Source organism: Gigantopelta aegis, chromosome 3, assembly GCF_016097555.1.
Source record: "Gigantopelta aegis isolate Gae_Host chromosome 3, Gae_host_genome, whole genome shotgun sequence".
In the NCBI taxonomy this organism is placed as follows: domain Eukaryota; kingdom Metazoa; phylum Mollusca; class Gastropoda; order Neomphalida; family Peltospiridae; genus Gigantopelta; species Gigantopelta aegis.
In genome coordinates, this window is record NC_054701.1 from 86,172,288 (window position 1) to 86,187,180 (window position 14,893).

The window sequence follows — 14,893 nt, forward strand, 5'->3', positions numbered from 1 at the left end:
TCCATATACTGTCACTAACGTTTAATTATTTTAATTCCCCTGCGTGTGCTGTAACGTCACCGTGATGCAGAAACATTCTCTTTGAGAATGGCCAATACAGCACAAAATTGAAGTTTTGAGTGAGGGTCAGTATCCGTAAAATTCTGTGATATTTGTGTTTTTGCACAGTTCTTTACACTGTTTTTTTTTAAGTCTTGAGTTTTTATATTGATGTTGATCATCACTTTATTTATTTGCATTACCATAGTTTGACACCCAGTAGCCGATGTATTTTTCGTGCTGGGGTGTCGTTAAACATTCATTCATTCATTCATTTATTTTAATTGTACTACGACTTTGATGTAAAACAGAATATAATTTTAAGCAAGTCTTTCAAATTGGTATTAATTTCAAACATTCAGATAACAATGTACATGTGTATTTCACAATTAAAATATCTTTATTTCAATACACATATACAAATACTTAAATAAAATATATAGGCTAACCATTCAAATATAACTGTTTATTTTTCGACATCTATATTTACAAGATTACAAAAAGATCACAAAATTATGATGTAAACTTGCCATTGCACGTTTGTCATTTAGCGGCCAAATTAAAAAAAAAAAAAATTAGGTGGCGGTGAGGGGGATTTAGAATGTCAAGAACTGAAAATTCAGCTTAGTAAGCATGGTTTTTGGAATCAGAATTATGTTCAAATTGTCTTAAAAAGCCGTGCTATCCACTTTTACCCAATGCTTCACTGAAACATTACTTTTTAAGACATGTTGTCTATCGGTCATCTTGGAATTTTCGTACTCTTAATAATTGAAAACATCACAGAAACATCAAAATAACAATTCTCTGACATAAAATAATCACCATTGTAACAAAGGTACCTCAATTAACAGCTTAAATGTTACATTTTGGGGTTTAGTAAAACTATGGAGGTCATCTTGAAATTTTCAATGAAACATCACAGAAATATCAAATATCAATTCTAGGACACAAGAGAGAGAGAGAGAGAGAAATAGTTAATAATATCATAACTTTACTCGTTCAAATGCCGAAACATTACATTATTTTATTTTAGTAACCATATGGCGGCCATTTTGTGTTGCCATTTTGAAGATGAAGGACTCAAAATCCAGCTTGGGAACCGACAAATTTGGATTCAGCATTCCCAAATTATGTTAAAAAGTTTGGTTCCCCACTTTAAATAAGGTTGGGAAAGAACGGGGGAGGGTATTCTGGAGCCATCGTGGCCATGTGGCCCTATCCTTCCACCTTCCCTCATTGACTTATTAGAGAAAACTGTTCGCGAGGTTAGAGGAGAATGAGGAACAGTGAGACATTGAGATTGATTATGATGCCTTTCTTTATTACGATGACTAGATTTTCAGGAGCGACACGAACTGACATTGCTTACTACTTCTGTAGCTTATTCTGTTTCACAAAATAATAATGTCTAAGAATAGTTTCAGTTATTGAACTCATTTTATGTTAGTTTATTCTAATTGCTATCAATTTTAGTTGATTCCAGATTTAATGTGAATCCTGTACTTTGGTATATATACAAACATATTTTTAGCGCAAATTAAAGTGACGTTTTCATATTTGTTTTTCACTTTTAATGCATCTATCTTATTTAAATTACAAAAAACAACCCTGCCAATCAATTCCTCGTGCCAAAATTATGCAGAAAAATGGTATCATTTGTCTCAGTATGATGTCTGCTTCAAAAATTATGCCGATTAACAATTTTCGTTAAGAATCTAATATGGCGTCCAAGATGGCCGCCAAAAGGACCCATGGGACAATATTTCCTGTTGGGAACATCAAAATTCGTTTGCTAGACACCTTGAGGATTACCAAAATGTAAGTTAGAAAAATATATCATGGGGGAATCCCATCTTCCTACGAAACTAAACACCTTCGGTCAGAAATGACATTTGCTAGATCAAATAGACAATAACACCCGCAAATCTAAAAACTCCTAATTCCTTACTGCTTCGGGTTTTCAATCCTTCGCTTTTGGTCAAGTGTCAAAATAAGCATTAGCTATCAAATAGCCTAAATTTAAATGTGGCGAAGCGTCATTATTATCTTTTTCTTTATTTATGTTTTTCCTTTCTGTTTTTCTGCGCGTGCTGTAACCTCACCGTGGTGCAGGGGTGTAACATTCTCTTTGAGAATGGCCAACACGGCACAAACTGAAATTTAGAGTAAAAGTCATTATCTATCTGTGATATTTGTATTTTTGCACAGTTCTTTACACTGTTTTTATTTAAATCTTGAATTTTTATATTGATGTTGATCATCACCTTATTTGTTTCCATTACCATAGTTTGACACCCAATAGCCGATTTATTTTTCGTTTGACTGGGGTAGTCGTTTGTAAACATTCAACTTCATTTTGTGGTATTCCCATTTCTTTTTTATTGTACTCCGGCCTGGTTTAGAGGCTTGTTTAGATCGGTAGACAACAAACGGAAACCGAGTCTGTTCCGATAAACATTATTATGACTGTAAGGCAGTCTGCTATTAGTATTTATAGAAAAATGTCAACCACCTGCTACCAGTTTCTTATCAAACATTACGCTAATATTGGCATGGATTGAAATTGTTTGACTGGTGCAGTAAGATATTTAATATGACGTAACAGACGGGTAAACCCAGTCAGGTGCTGAGTGGAAAATGACAACTTATTTCGTCTGTTTTTGACGCAGTCTGTTTAAATGGTCAACAGAACGGAAACTATGGCTCCGTTTATGAGTATACAGGACCACTAAACCGATAGAACCCGCAGCTTCATTATTTGTAGCTTGGTATTTCTGGCTGTCGCATTATTATAATAGTCACTTTGACGTGATTAGATGATCATGAGATGATGAGTTGTAACCCGTTCAGGGCCCTTCCGGCCACTTTTAGACCGGGGTGGGGTGGGGTGGTGTGTGTGTGTGTGTGTGTGGGGGGGGGGGTGACCATACTATGTATGTATGTATGTATGTATGATTTTATAAAATTTAATATAGTAAAAAAACCCTGAAAAAAAGTTTAATGGGGGGCATGGTTCCCGTGCCCCTCCCCCCCGAGCTACGCCAATGGTTGCGACATAGGCCCTAATATCAGTTCATCAAGATAAATAAATAGTAAATAACTTGACTCAATAGAAAAAAAGAAAGAAATGTTTTATTTAACGACGCACTCAACACATTTTATTTACGGTTATATGGCGTCAGACATGGTTAAGGACCACACAGATTTTGAGAGGAAACCTGCTGTTGCCACATAGGCTACTCTTTTATGACAGGCAGCAAGGGATCTTTTATTTGCGCTTCCCATAGGCAGGATAGCACAAACCATGGCCTTTGTTGAACCAGTTATGGATCACTGGTCGGTGCAAGTGGTTTACACCTACCCATTGAGCCTTGCGGAGCACTCACTCAGTGTTTGGAGTCGGTATCTGGATTAAAAACCCCATGCCTCGACTGGGATCCGAACCCAGTACCTACCAGCCTGTAGACCGATGGCTAACCACGACGCCACCGAGGCCGGTGATGACTCAATTTAGAGTTTTGTTTTTTTTCATTTAGTGAGTGGGGGTAGACCAATTGTAATCACGTGTACTTTTGATTCCATCAAATATATAGATTTTCAGGCCTGTGCAAATTAAAAATTTACATAACCAGACTTTTTTTTTTTTTTTTTTTAAATTAATTTTGAGAAACGAGAGAGTAGCAATGGTAAGTGAAAAGTATTACATGTACACTGGTGGCACCTAATTCTGCACACCTAAGCATTTGCATTATATTTTAAAGTTAAAATCTTTCTTTAAAAATATCTGTTTCACCACCACAGTACAATGGAACTATAAATGTGTTACTACTGAATGTTATTTTAATTTTAATGTTTTTAAACTCAAATTTTTTGGCAGATTTTATTTTTTTAAGTTAACCTTTAAACAAAGTTAATGATTGTTAGAATTACTCTAGATATGATTTTCTTAACCCCAACCCTAAACCTAACCCATTTTCTTTCTAAGGGAGGCCCTCATACCCCCTGGCGACTACATTGTAAATATTCATTTCCATAGCACCATACCCAAAAATGTCTCTGGCAAAACTCCTGGACATCGGAATACTTTTTGATGAATTAACAAAACCTCCAAAAAAAACCTGCTCAAATAAGCAGGCATAAAAATATTTTTATGATCAGGGAAATATATACACAATGACCATTTTCACTATATCACTATATTAATGATGTGTAATATTTAACAAACCAAAATAAACAACACTTTTACAACGATGTCATTGTCAAAGTCTTGTCTGCTTTGCAGATGCAGTGCATACGTTTTGGTGACATGATGTGACGTGTGTCATTCTTGAAAAACAATAGCCCAGTATACAGGAGGATCTGAGGAATAGCAATATTAATTAGACTATGGCTTTCATTTAATTTCTTCACTACATAAAATGACATCATTATAAAGATGTGTTGGTTGATTTCGAAAGTAAATTGAACAAGGTTAAACATTATTTCATCAAATTGATAGTATATTACAGTGCACATGTGCAGAAACCATTTTCCGTTAATAGGCCGGTTCACAGTTACTCGAGGATACATGTATCTGATAAATGATAGTTCAGGGTGCATAGTAGAACTTTATAATTACTTGCCAATTGGCTAGACTAGTAGGCCCCTAAATGAAAAACAAATCACTAGCCAACTTTTAGAAGAGGATCTATTAGAGCAAATTTATTGTATACAAACTGGATTAGTTCTATACGGTAGTTTATTTTAAATGAGTTTAAAACTTTTCAAATGTTTGCATTTTGGCAGTAAATGACAGGTATGAAATTACAACAATTATTGCCTGGTGTCTAATGTTAGTTGTAGAGAGATCTAGCTCAGTCAGTAGAGCACTCGCCTGAGGTGCTTTAGTGTGGGATCGAACCCCCTTAGTGGACCCATTCTCTGAATGTTGTTCTGGTCTAACCAGTGCCCCAAGAATGGTATATTAAAGGCTGTGGTAAATGCTGTTTTGTCTGTGGGAAAAAGCAAACAAAAATCTGTTGTTGCTAGTGTACATAACAGCTTTGCTCTGAGATGATACATGTATGTCAGAATTATCAAATGTATGCATGCAATAGCCTAATAGAATCTATCACCGTTGTGAGGTATAGATAAGGCAATTCCAACCCAAGGGACAAAAACATTTTGTCCCGAGGGTTGGAATTGCCTTATCTATACCTCACAATGGTGATTGATTCTTTTTCTTGGCCATTTAATTACAGTAAAAAAACAAAACATCAATTTTTTAAGCTACGTACGGTTTGTTTATTGTTGAACAATTCGTAAACATTTCACTTACGAACAATGACTCATTTAATCATACGCTAAAAAATATAGTCCAACTTATGCAATGACATAAAAATGCAACAACTTTACAATAAATATAAAGTTGAAAATCTTAATTTGTTTAAATATTTTTAAACCAATGATACAACATGAAATGGCAAACAATATGGTAATATGCCATGGGCCAAATTTGTTGAAATAAAAATTTAATATGTACAGTAGAATCTCGTTGGCTTGAACTTGGAATGGTCGAATACACCGAAGTGCCGAGTTACACTTACAAATTGTAGGCCGAATAGTTAGGTCGAACTACCCGATGGGTCGAAAAAAATTTGAGCACCAAGGGGGTTCGAGCCAATGGGATTGAACTGTGTTTCTGTTGAAGATTACCAGTACCATATAGATATTACATGCTAGTGTATTTTTCAGTTCTGTAGATCTCTGCCCTTTTTTAAACATTGCCCCACCTACATGTACCTAAATACTGGAGATGTCCTTTAAATCTGTAACCCCTCCCTAGAAAAGTCCAGCATCTACCCCCGAATGATATATGGTCTGTGCAGTTATTATAATTGACCTTTAATGAAATGATCAGATATTCTTTTATCAGAGTTGTTGTTTTTTGTGTGTTTTTTTGTAGTTTTTTTCAGCTTATGCATTTGATGTCACATTACAGATTGGTCATTTAACCAAGGAAGGTGGAAGCAGAAGTAGTAAAACTATCAGTTCTGATACGGCATTACAGAGAGTGAACAATGAATAGTAGACAGTATGATGACCCAGCAGAGATGCCCTTATTTGGAGAACGGAGACCCATGGTAAGTACACAAACCTTACAACACCTTATTTGGCATCAAAATAAGTTGAGAAAGGGCGTTCGTGTTGCCAGAAAACTGGTATTTCATTCTGCACAAAATCTTGTTAAATTAAACTTCAGAACACCTTAATTTGGATCAACTGAATGTTATTTGCATAGTAGTATTCTATTTCTCACATATGAAAAACTAGATTTACAATAAACCTAAACGTCTTTGCATCTAAAACATCTATATTTACTCTGCTTGAGCTTGTAAAATTAGAAGCGATCCATTTTGGTAGTGTTAATTTCATTAGACTGGGCAGCTTCGACATCTGGGTTATCAACATGGAGCAGTCAGTCAGATGTCTTTAATTTTTATCCCATTTATGTATTTATATATGTAAGAAGACTATGCCCTTATTCTTTTTTCACTGTCCCCACCCTATGTATGACCAAGGGGTATTGAAAGTAAGTTATAAATGTTGAAATCCAACATTGTTCTGTGTTGTCTGCTGTTTTCGTAACATGTTTACATTATAATTGCAGGACCGTGTTTTGAATCTGATTGTTGGAGCGTTTACAGCTGTAGTTGTGTTAGTAAGTGATTTTTAAGATTGTCTTTATCTTCTTTTCAGTTGCTGTAGTGAAAGCTTTTGATCATGTAAAACAAGTGGTAGAGTATAGAGGTTAACAAAATACTGCACAAAGTTAAAGCTGCAATCCTCTGTCAAAACCTGCAGTGTCCCTCTTTCTGTTTTTACTGGATTTTGCCTCTTGAAAATTATATATATATTATGCTTATAAAGTAGTACTTGAGCTGGACAGACAATGGTATCAGTGACTTTGCAAATATACGTTGTTTGGTAATTTGTAGCCAAAGTCATTAAAACTTTGTCTTAAAACAAATATAATTTTCACAAAATAAAACTGGTTGAACGTGTATTTTCAGAAAGAGCCTTTTGGCTGATTCACCATGAAACCAAATTCAGTTCTTGTAAAGATCAGTTTTACTGTGCTGAGTCTCGCTTAAACATATTTCTTATTGTTTGTGCTTTCAGGTTACTCTCATCAGTGCAATTGCATTTCAATGGCCACCAAATGGAGTAGATGTCTTTTTTGCCTGTGTTATTGTCCTCACTTGTGCATCTCATTTATTCCTGGTATTTAGTTTTATATTATATTTTACAGCTAAACAGTTCTGTAACCCAAATATTGTCTTGTATCTGTGAACATTTCAAACCACAATGTTCATGTATTTAATGATAACCTCTCATGGAATGGTATATATATCTATACTGAACAGAATTATTTTATGGCGAGTAGACTTTTTTGAAATTGTGTGATAGCATCATATTATTTGAGCACATTTTGATCATAGACTTTTAAACATTTTGGTTCAGTAACATTTGATTTATACACTTACAAATCTTACCAATGATGGGTCCATTTATAAAAGTTAACAAAATGTGCAGTTTGAGAGGTTTTCAAAAAATATATGTTTAAATTATTGAACTTCTGTTATAATATATGTACATGTGATAATGGTTGTATGCTTGAATAGGTACTAGTCTTACTTCTTTTAAGTACATGTAGTTACTTGTATTAGAGCCATCAGTTGTTAAATTTTACATCAGCCAGGTATGTTGTTTGTACTGAACTTAAGTTTCTATCTTTGAGTATTTTATATCAGCCAGGTATGTTGTTTGTATTGAACAAAGTTTTTTTTTTTTTTTTTAGTATTTTACATAGCCAGGTACATGTATGTTGTTTGTGTTGAACAAAGTTTATATTTTTTCAGATTTACTGGTATCGCCAAGGTGATTTGGAGCCGCGATTCAGAACAATGATTTTCTACAATGCTTTTACCATCATTTTGCTGTGTGTGTGTGGAAATCTCTATATCTATGGACTTGGTTGTCCGAACTCATAAAACTCTCTTACTGTGGTCCATACAACCACAGACGTGCTGACTTCGAAAGCTCTGTTTTCATAATATATACATGTGTGTCCATGGACTTTGGTGTCCAGACATGTAGAGCTGGGTATCTCAGTATACATTTCTGAGAGCAATCTTTACAGCTTGTTGCTTTAACCAGCATGACAACTACAGATTCCAGAAAAGAAGCCTGGGATGTCTTCTGAGAAGACATTTATAAGAAAAGCTTAGACCTCGCCATTTAAGACTAGTTCAAGAATAATAATTTTTAGATCCCTTTAGCATGTAAATGTATATGATATCAAAATGGTAATATCTTAAATGGCTTCCCATAATCTAACTTAGGACAACAATTAATCACTCACCTCCTCTCTTTTTTTCATGACGATGTCTGAAAGACTGCTGCTCTTGGACTGTATTGAATTAAAAAACAGACAGTAGTGACAGTAGAGGGCACAAAATCGTGTTCATCTGTCGACAGTTAAACCACAACCCAATGTTGCACTCCCAATATACATGTATTTAAGACAGCTGTAAAGAATTGTTCTGATGGCTTCATGTGCATGTGCAGAAATGTATACAGGGTGATCAACTCTGGTGAGCCATGTTTTTAGGAGGGGGTGAGGGGTCATCATTCTCCCCTGGAAAATGTATTTTGAAAAATGAAGATTCGCTTGGTCTAAGTGCAGATTCATGTTCAGTTCTTGTTAGGAAGATGAAGAAAACTCTGCATGGAAACTGAAGAATGAAGACATTGAAAACATATTATTACTTTTATTTCAACTTATTATTCTTATCATGTATTTCTCAAAATCAATACTCGCTCATACTACCAAGTGGTAGAGAATCATTTTCATTTCATAACAAGTTTACCAATAATTGTATAGCCGTAAACGTGCATCTTACATACATTCAACAGGGTTTTTGGTGTTTTATTTTGACATAATATATGCTTTTGTCTTGGATTCATTCTAAATGTTTCAACTGGATTTGATTTTAGGTTACTTTGCAGGCCTCTGAATGATCGTTTCACTCGCACATCATTCGCGTAAGTCTAGGTTTGCATAACCCATTTTTCGTTCTTGACCAAAAAAAAAGAAGAGTTAAATATGTTACATTATCATTTGTCACTGTTCATATAATGATATATTTGTAACAGGTTACCTAGAAAAAAAGGGTTACACAAACTTTCAGTACTCAGAGGTCTGCTGTGTTTTATCACTAGTTTAACCTGTGTTATTTAAATGTGATGGCACAATTCCATTTCTGTAAGGTATCTGATCAGTGTGATGCAGTAATCTTGTTAAGCTACAACTATTGTTGGAATATTCTCATGTTGATTCACAAATGTCTCTTAGGAATGTAAATTATATTTTATTTTATTTATCTATTGAATGTGAAATGATTTGGCAAGACTTAGCCTACTAATCACCATAAACATTATAGAGTATGAGATACTGAAACACTGTACCGGATACAGGGTGCAATGTTCTACATGAACCGTGATTGTCTGTTTGTCTGTTACACAATTCACAGTCGTATTCTTAAATTAAAGTGACAGACCCTAGTTTTTAAACACTTCAGCATATTTTTCACAGTTAGACCCATTTTTGATCATTTAAACTAAAAGTTTATATTTTGGAATATCCATTTTCTTGCATGTAAATTGTTTCTGATCATCCTGGGTTTTTGTTTTGTAATACCCCAAAATATATCTTTTATAATTCTAAAAACATACAGTATGTACCTCTAAGAAAAAACGATTATGGAGCCAAGCTATTTATAGATGGTATATTCATGTTTTAACATCGCAGACTTTAGTTTCACTCGATTATAACTATTATACAGTGTTTTACAGGTTTGTAGACTAACCAAACTTAGTGTCCATCTTCAGTGGTTCAAACTAGTCTGTACCTGGAACTTTGTTCATTTATTACAAAAATCTGGGGCCTCTCAAAAAGTCTTCTTTGGTTTTTATACCTAATGTGCAGTAATCAAATGGGAAAAATACTACCTCATTCCAAATCAGTTTGTTTAAAATTCATTTGGAACATCAGTATAGTACAAGACTGTAGTAATAATGTGTTAGATGTATGCTAATTTAATTCACATGACCTGAAAATCAGTTACATATATAAATGCATCTGATATAACTTATGGTTACTTAAAAAAAAAAAAAAAAAAAAAAAAATGTCCTTTGAATAAATGTGTTTTGTGTTTCATGGTTTGTAACCATGCAGGCTTCCAGGACGGTGAGTCGGGTTTCGACTGATATTTCTATCATGAAATGTATGTTGATTTAGGTGCTAAGCACCAGTCTTGGTATTAATTATAACTATTGATGAATACTCATTTTCATAACATTTAATTTATTTAACATACTTTTACCTCCAGTATTATATTTTTAATTTGATCAAGTTGTTTGTAGGCTAATTCTTCTGATTGACCATCATTGGACATAATTAGATTATTTAACTGCAATTTCCTTGTACAGCAGCCATTTTCAAATAGAAAGGAAATCAATCCATACATATTTGTACTTTGTTGTTGATAAAAAAAAAAAAGCCCCAATCATGCAGTGAGATGACTTGACAAACATATTCATATCTTTGTGTACACATTTCCCTCCCATACTGTCAACATTGTTTTATATATCATCTTTTTCCAGTATTTATTTTACAATTTGTAAATATTCAAAATGTAATAATTTATATGGTATTTGGTGCTCAGGATATATATATATTTATCATATAATATCTTACATTTTCAGTTCAAAGTATGTGATATTTTCCAGATCACATACTTTAATAATTTGATAACTTTGCAAATTAGATGTAAATTAGTCGAGGTCTCGGCACTAGGTTTATTGACATTTAAGCAAACGTACTTGGGTGACAATCCATGATTGACGTATGCATTCATAGTCATCAAATAAAAACACTTCAATGACAATTTGACACTGAAAGCTGTCCAGTGTTCAGAAAACAAAAAACGTTAGGCATAACTTTATTTTGATGTAAGGACATCCAAAATGATGTCATTCGAGTTTGACGTCATTTCCATTCAAAAATACACTGCGCCACATATTCTTATGTCATTTGAATATCTAGTAATGGTGGACTGGAATTAAAGTTGCGTGTACAGTTTACAAAAACATGTATTAAGCTTGAGCTTATATGATAAAGAGATTACCCTCGTGTATTTCGGTATCGTCAATATCATATATTAGGAATAAAAGTATAATACAATTTTTATTCCTAATATATGATATTGACGATACCAAAAACACTTAATAACCTCTATATTTATTTATATATATATATATATAGTCATATATATAGTCATACACGTAGGGTGCCAGAGGGGCACTGCTCCCCTTCAACGTCGAAGACAATGCATTGCCCACCAGTTGAAAATCAAATTAGTATGTACATTGTAGCTGATTCACCCCACCCCACCCGTCATCTTCAGATGCCTATGATAATAATGGAATGCATTACCAATTGTGTTATTTCTTCTTCACACTTATCTTGTTTATGCCAGTAGAAAATAAAGACACATTTCCTAGTTCCAAGTCAGTATAACATTGATTTCCCCGTGTACCGATACCAGTATGCGCAAGTAAGTTGACATCATTTCAAAAATATAATAATAAGAATTAAAAGCAAAAACCAATTGGTTCAATTTCTCATGCCCGGGTGAGGTAACATTAGGTTATACTGTAAGGAAGGGTTAAGCCGAGACTACTCTCAAACCGTGATCTAAACCCAGGGATTCATATGCTTAGATTGTTGTCCTGTTTTGAAAACCATATGGGCTTATGTCAAAGATTCCATAACCCAGGAAAATGGACCAATGTCATGATTCATCTTGTTTGAAAGTTAGTTTGTTTTGTTCAATGACACCACTAGAGCACATTAATTTAGTGATCACTGGCTATTGGAATGAATAAATGAATGTTTAACGACACCCCAGCATGAAAAATACATCAGCTGCTGATTGTCAAACTATGGTAAATGCACATTGGCTGTTGATGTCAAACATTTGACATACAGTGTTAGAGGAAAGATGCTACATTAGTAGCAAGAGATCTTTTATATGCACCATCCAAACAGGGTAGCACATACCATGGCCTTTGATATACCAGTCATGGTGCATTGCCTGGAACAAGAAATAGCCCAGTTGGCCCACAAACAGGGTTTGATCCTAAACAGACCGTACCTTAGTTGAACGCTTTACCACTAGGTTATGTTTCACCCCATCATTGTTTAAAGCAGACTTGTATGTATATATGTCTGTGTTTTTGTGTTTGTTTTTCTATGTGAGTGTCCACTTCCGACGCACTTAAGTATATAGTTTGAAGAGTCTGATTCAGATAACATGATAATGAATGTTTTTTTGTCAACTTTGTTTAAACCAACACTTATTCTTTCAAAACATAAAACTGTGATCATTGTTTATCAAAATGAATGACTTATGAAATAGTTTGAAAACACAGAATACAAGAACTAGTAATGAAAAAAACAAACGAAACAAGTTTATTATTAACTGCAACAAAATAACATTTTAATTGGTGTATTTTTTAAAAATACACTACACCAAACAACCAATCTATACATTTTGAAAAGGAAACAGGGTGTACACAACAAGACAAACAAATCATTCATCTCATTCCCAGCAGTTAAGACTCCACCACAAAGTTAGCACTTGATAACCTTCTATACAATATAGACACAATGGGCCAAATTTACGAAGGATATTCGGTTTAAACTGGACACTCTTTCTTTTACTTCATTAGCATGCCTATATCCAACATACTGGTAGGTTTTGTTACGTCTGGATATTCTAAAGTATCAGCAGTTACATAAATCTTTTGACTAAATTTATGATTCAATTAGCATGTCAACAAAAATGATGGTAGATCCACCAACGACATGCATTTATAAATTAAGCATTTTGTCGAAATTAATAATTAAATAAATTTGCCAAATTCAATGTATTTGGCAAATGACAACTTAAACCCCAGGTATCTAAAATAATGCATGATAACAACCCTTCGTAAATTCAGCCTGAAGAATTCAACAGCCTCTAATACAATAAATAACCATACGATTTTAAGTAATTTGAGCAGTTTAACAATTATTGGCGAGAGATTCACATATTGTAGTGTAAATCCAGGTTCATGTTTCGAAAGTGACAAATGTCGGAAATAAAAGTCAATTATGGTAGATTTCTGAATTGTGTTTTATGTACATGTGAGGTCTAAGAGTCCAGGTAAAGGTCAAGTAATATTTCAGGATACCTGAAATCTATTTTATTTTTATTGTCTTTCCACTGTTGAGGAGGTAAACTAACTGACAAAAGTATTTTTATTTATGGACAAAAGCCTCAAATGTATCCACTGGTTTTTCAGTCCTATTTTTCTTTTTCACTAAAACAGTTGAAATAGCAGCATCTTATAAGAAAAATATTTCACATATTTAAACAAATCTAATAGAAACCAGATCCAATAATTTTATTAACATTATTTATTCCTGAAAAAACCTACTGGTGTGATATTGGGGTCAGTTCTATGTTCCCTCAGGGTCAGGGTTAGCCGACAGAACATAGCGCTGAGGAAACATAGACATGATCCCGTTATATTTAGGCAACAGTTGTTTTGCCTGTTTAGCTGTATTAGCATGATTATATGCCAGCAGTGTTTTGACTGGTCAAACTAAAGTCATCAGAACATTTCAACTTATTTTCGTGCTTATATCCATTAAGGTTTAAGCACGCTGTCTGGACACACACTTCAGCTATCTGGGCTGTTTGTCCAGGACAGTGGGTTAGTGGTTGGCGAAAGAGAAGAGGGTGTAGTGGTTTTACACCTACTCATTGAGTCGATAAAACTTGTTCTGTGTGGGAGGTGGTACCGGGCTGCAAACCCTGTACCTACCAGCCTTATATCTGATGGCATAACCAATACACCACTGAGGCTGGTATCAGAACATCCAATTACAATGGCTTGAGTAGAATCCAGTGATAACAGACACCAAGTCGGAGTGGTCAGTCAGATCTTACAGTTATGATTAATACAGTAGAAAAAGATTTCTTCTTTAGCCAAAAATCACCCTGACATAACACTAATCAACCTAAAATCAGGAGATTATCTTAATGCAATGATCATTTATATCCCACATAGAGAACATTCAAGCATGCTGTTCTTGGCGCAGCTCCTATCCAATTCAGGTGTTAGTCATAACTATTAGTCATTATTATTACAGAACTTTGACAGCACAATTTACAATAAACCCAAATCCTTAGCATCAAGCCTTTTGTTTTTTCACATTTAAAACAAATGCATTTAAAGTAAATGTGTGATAACTGTCCTTCATTAATTGATCTACCGGCATCATGGCAGGCCATCGGTCTACAGGCTGGTAGGTACTGGGTTTGGATCCCAGTCGAGGCATGGGATTTTTAATCGAGATACCGACTCCAAACCCTGAGTGAGTGCACCGCAAGGCTCAATGGGTAGGTGTAAACCACTTGCACCGACCAGTGATCCATAACTGGTTCAACAAAGGCCATGGTTTGTGCTATCCTGCCTGTGGGAAGCGCAAATAAAAGATCCCTTGCTGCCTGTCGTAAAAAGAGTAGCCTATGTGGCAACAGCGGGTTTTCTCTAAAAACAGTGTCAGAATGACCATATGTTTGACGTCCAATAGCCGATGATAAGATAAAAAATCAATGTGCTCTAGCGGCGTCGTTAAATAAAACAAACTTAACTTTTTTTTCATTAATTGATCTCTTGAAGAGTGGACTTAGCT

The 14,893-nt window shown here is 34.5% G+C and overlaps 1 protein-coding gene across 2 annotated transcripts; it reads left to right on the forward strand.

Annotated features, from left to right (window-relative positions):
• The first annotated feature begins 2,521 nt into the window (after positions 1-2,521).
• Positions 2,522-10,280, forward strand: LOC121369233 (transmembrane protein 243-like). 2 transcript variants are annotated; one of them, XM_041494185.1, is made up of 5 exons: positions 2,522-2,810; positions 5,997-6,164; positions 6,692-6,742; positions 7,204-7,305; positions 7,944-10,280. In XM_041494185.1, exons 2-5 carry the CDS (start codon positions 6,102-6,104, stop codon positions 8,073-8,075), a joined length of 348 nt encoding a protein of 115 aa, XP_041350119.1. In that variant the 5' UTR covers positions 2,522-2,810; positions 5,997-6,101; the 3' UTR covers positions 8,076-10,280. The 2 variants fall into 2 exon arrangements, with proteins under 2 accessions (XP_041350119.1, XP_041350120.1); XM_041494186.1 differs by having other exon boundaries at positions 6,023-6,164.
• Positions 10,281-14,893: the final 4,613 nt, after the last annotated feature.

Excerpts from the sequence above, each read along its gene's own strand:
- LOC121369233 (XM_041494185.1), top strand. The coding sequence starts at position 6,102 with ATGAATAGTAGACAGTATGATGACCCAGCAGAGATGCCCTTATTTGGA. Across the intron at positions 6,165-6,691 it reads TTGGAGAACGGAGACCCATG|GACCGTGTTTTGAATCTGAT; the intron begins GTAAGTACACAA and ends TTATAATTGCAG. Across the intron at positions 6,743-7,203 it reads TTACAGCTGTAGTTGTGTTA|GTTACTCTCATCAGTGCAAT; the intron begins GTAAGTGATTTT and ends TTGTGCTTTCAG.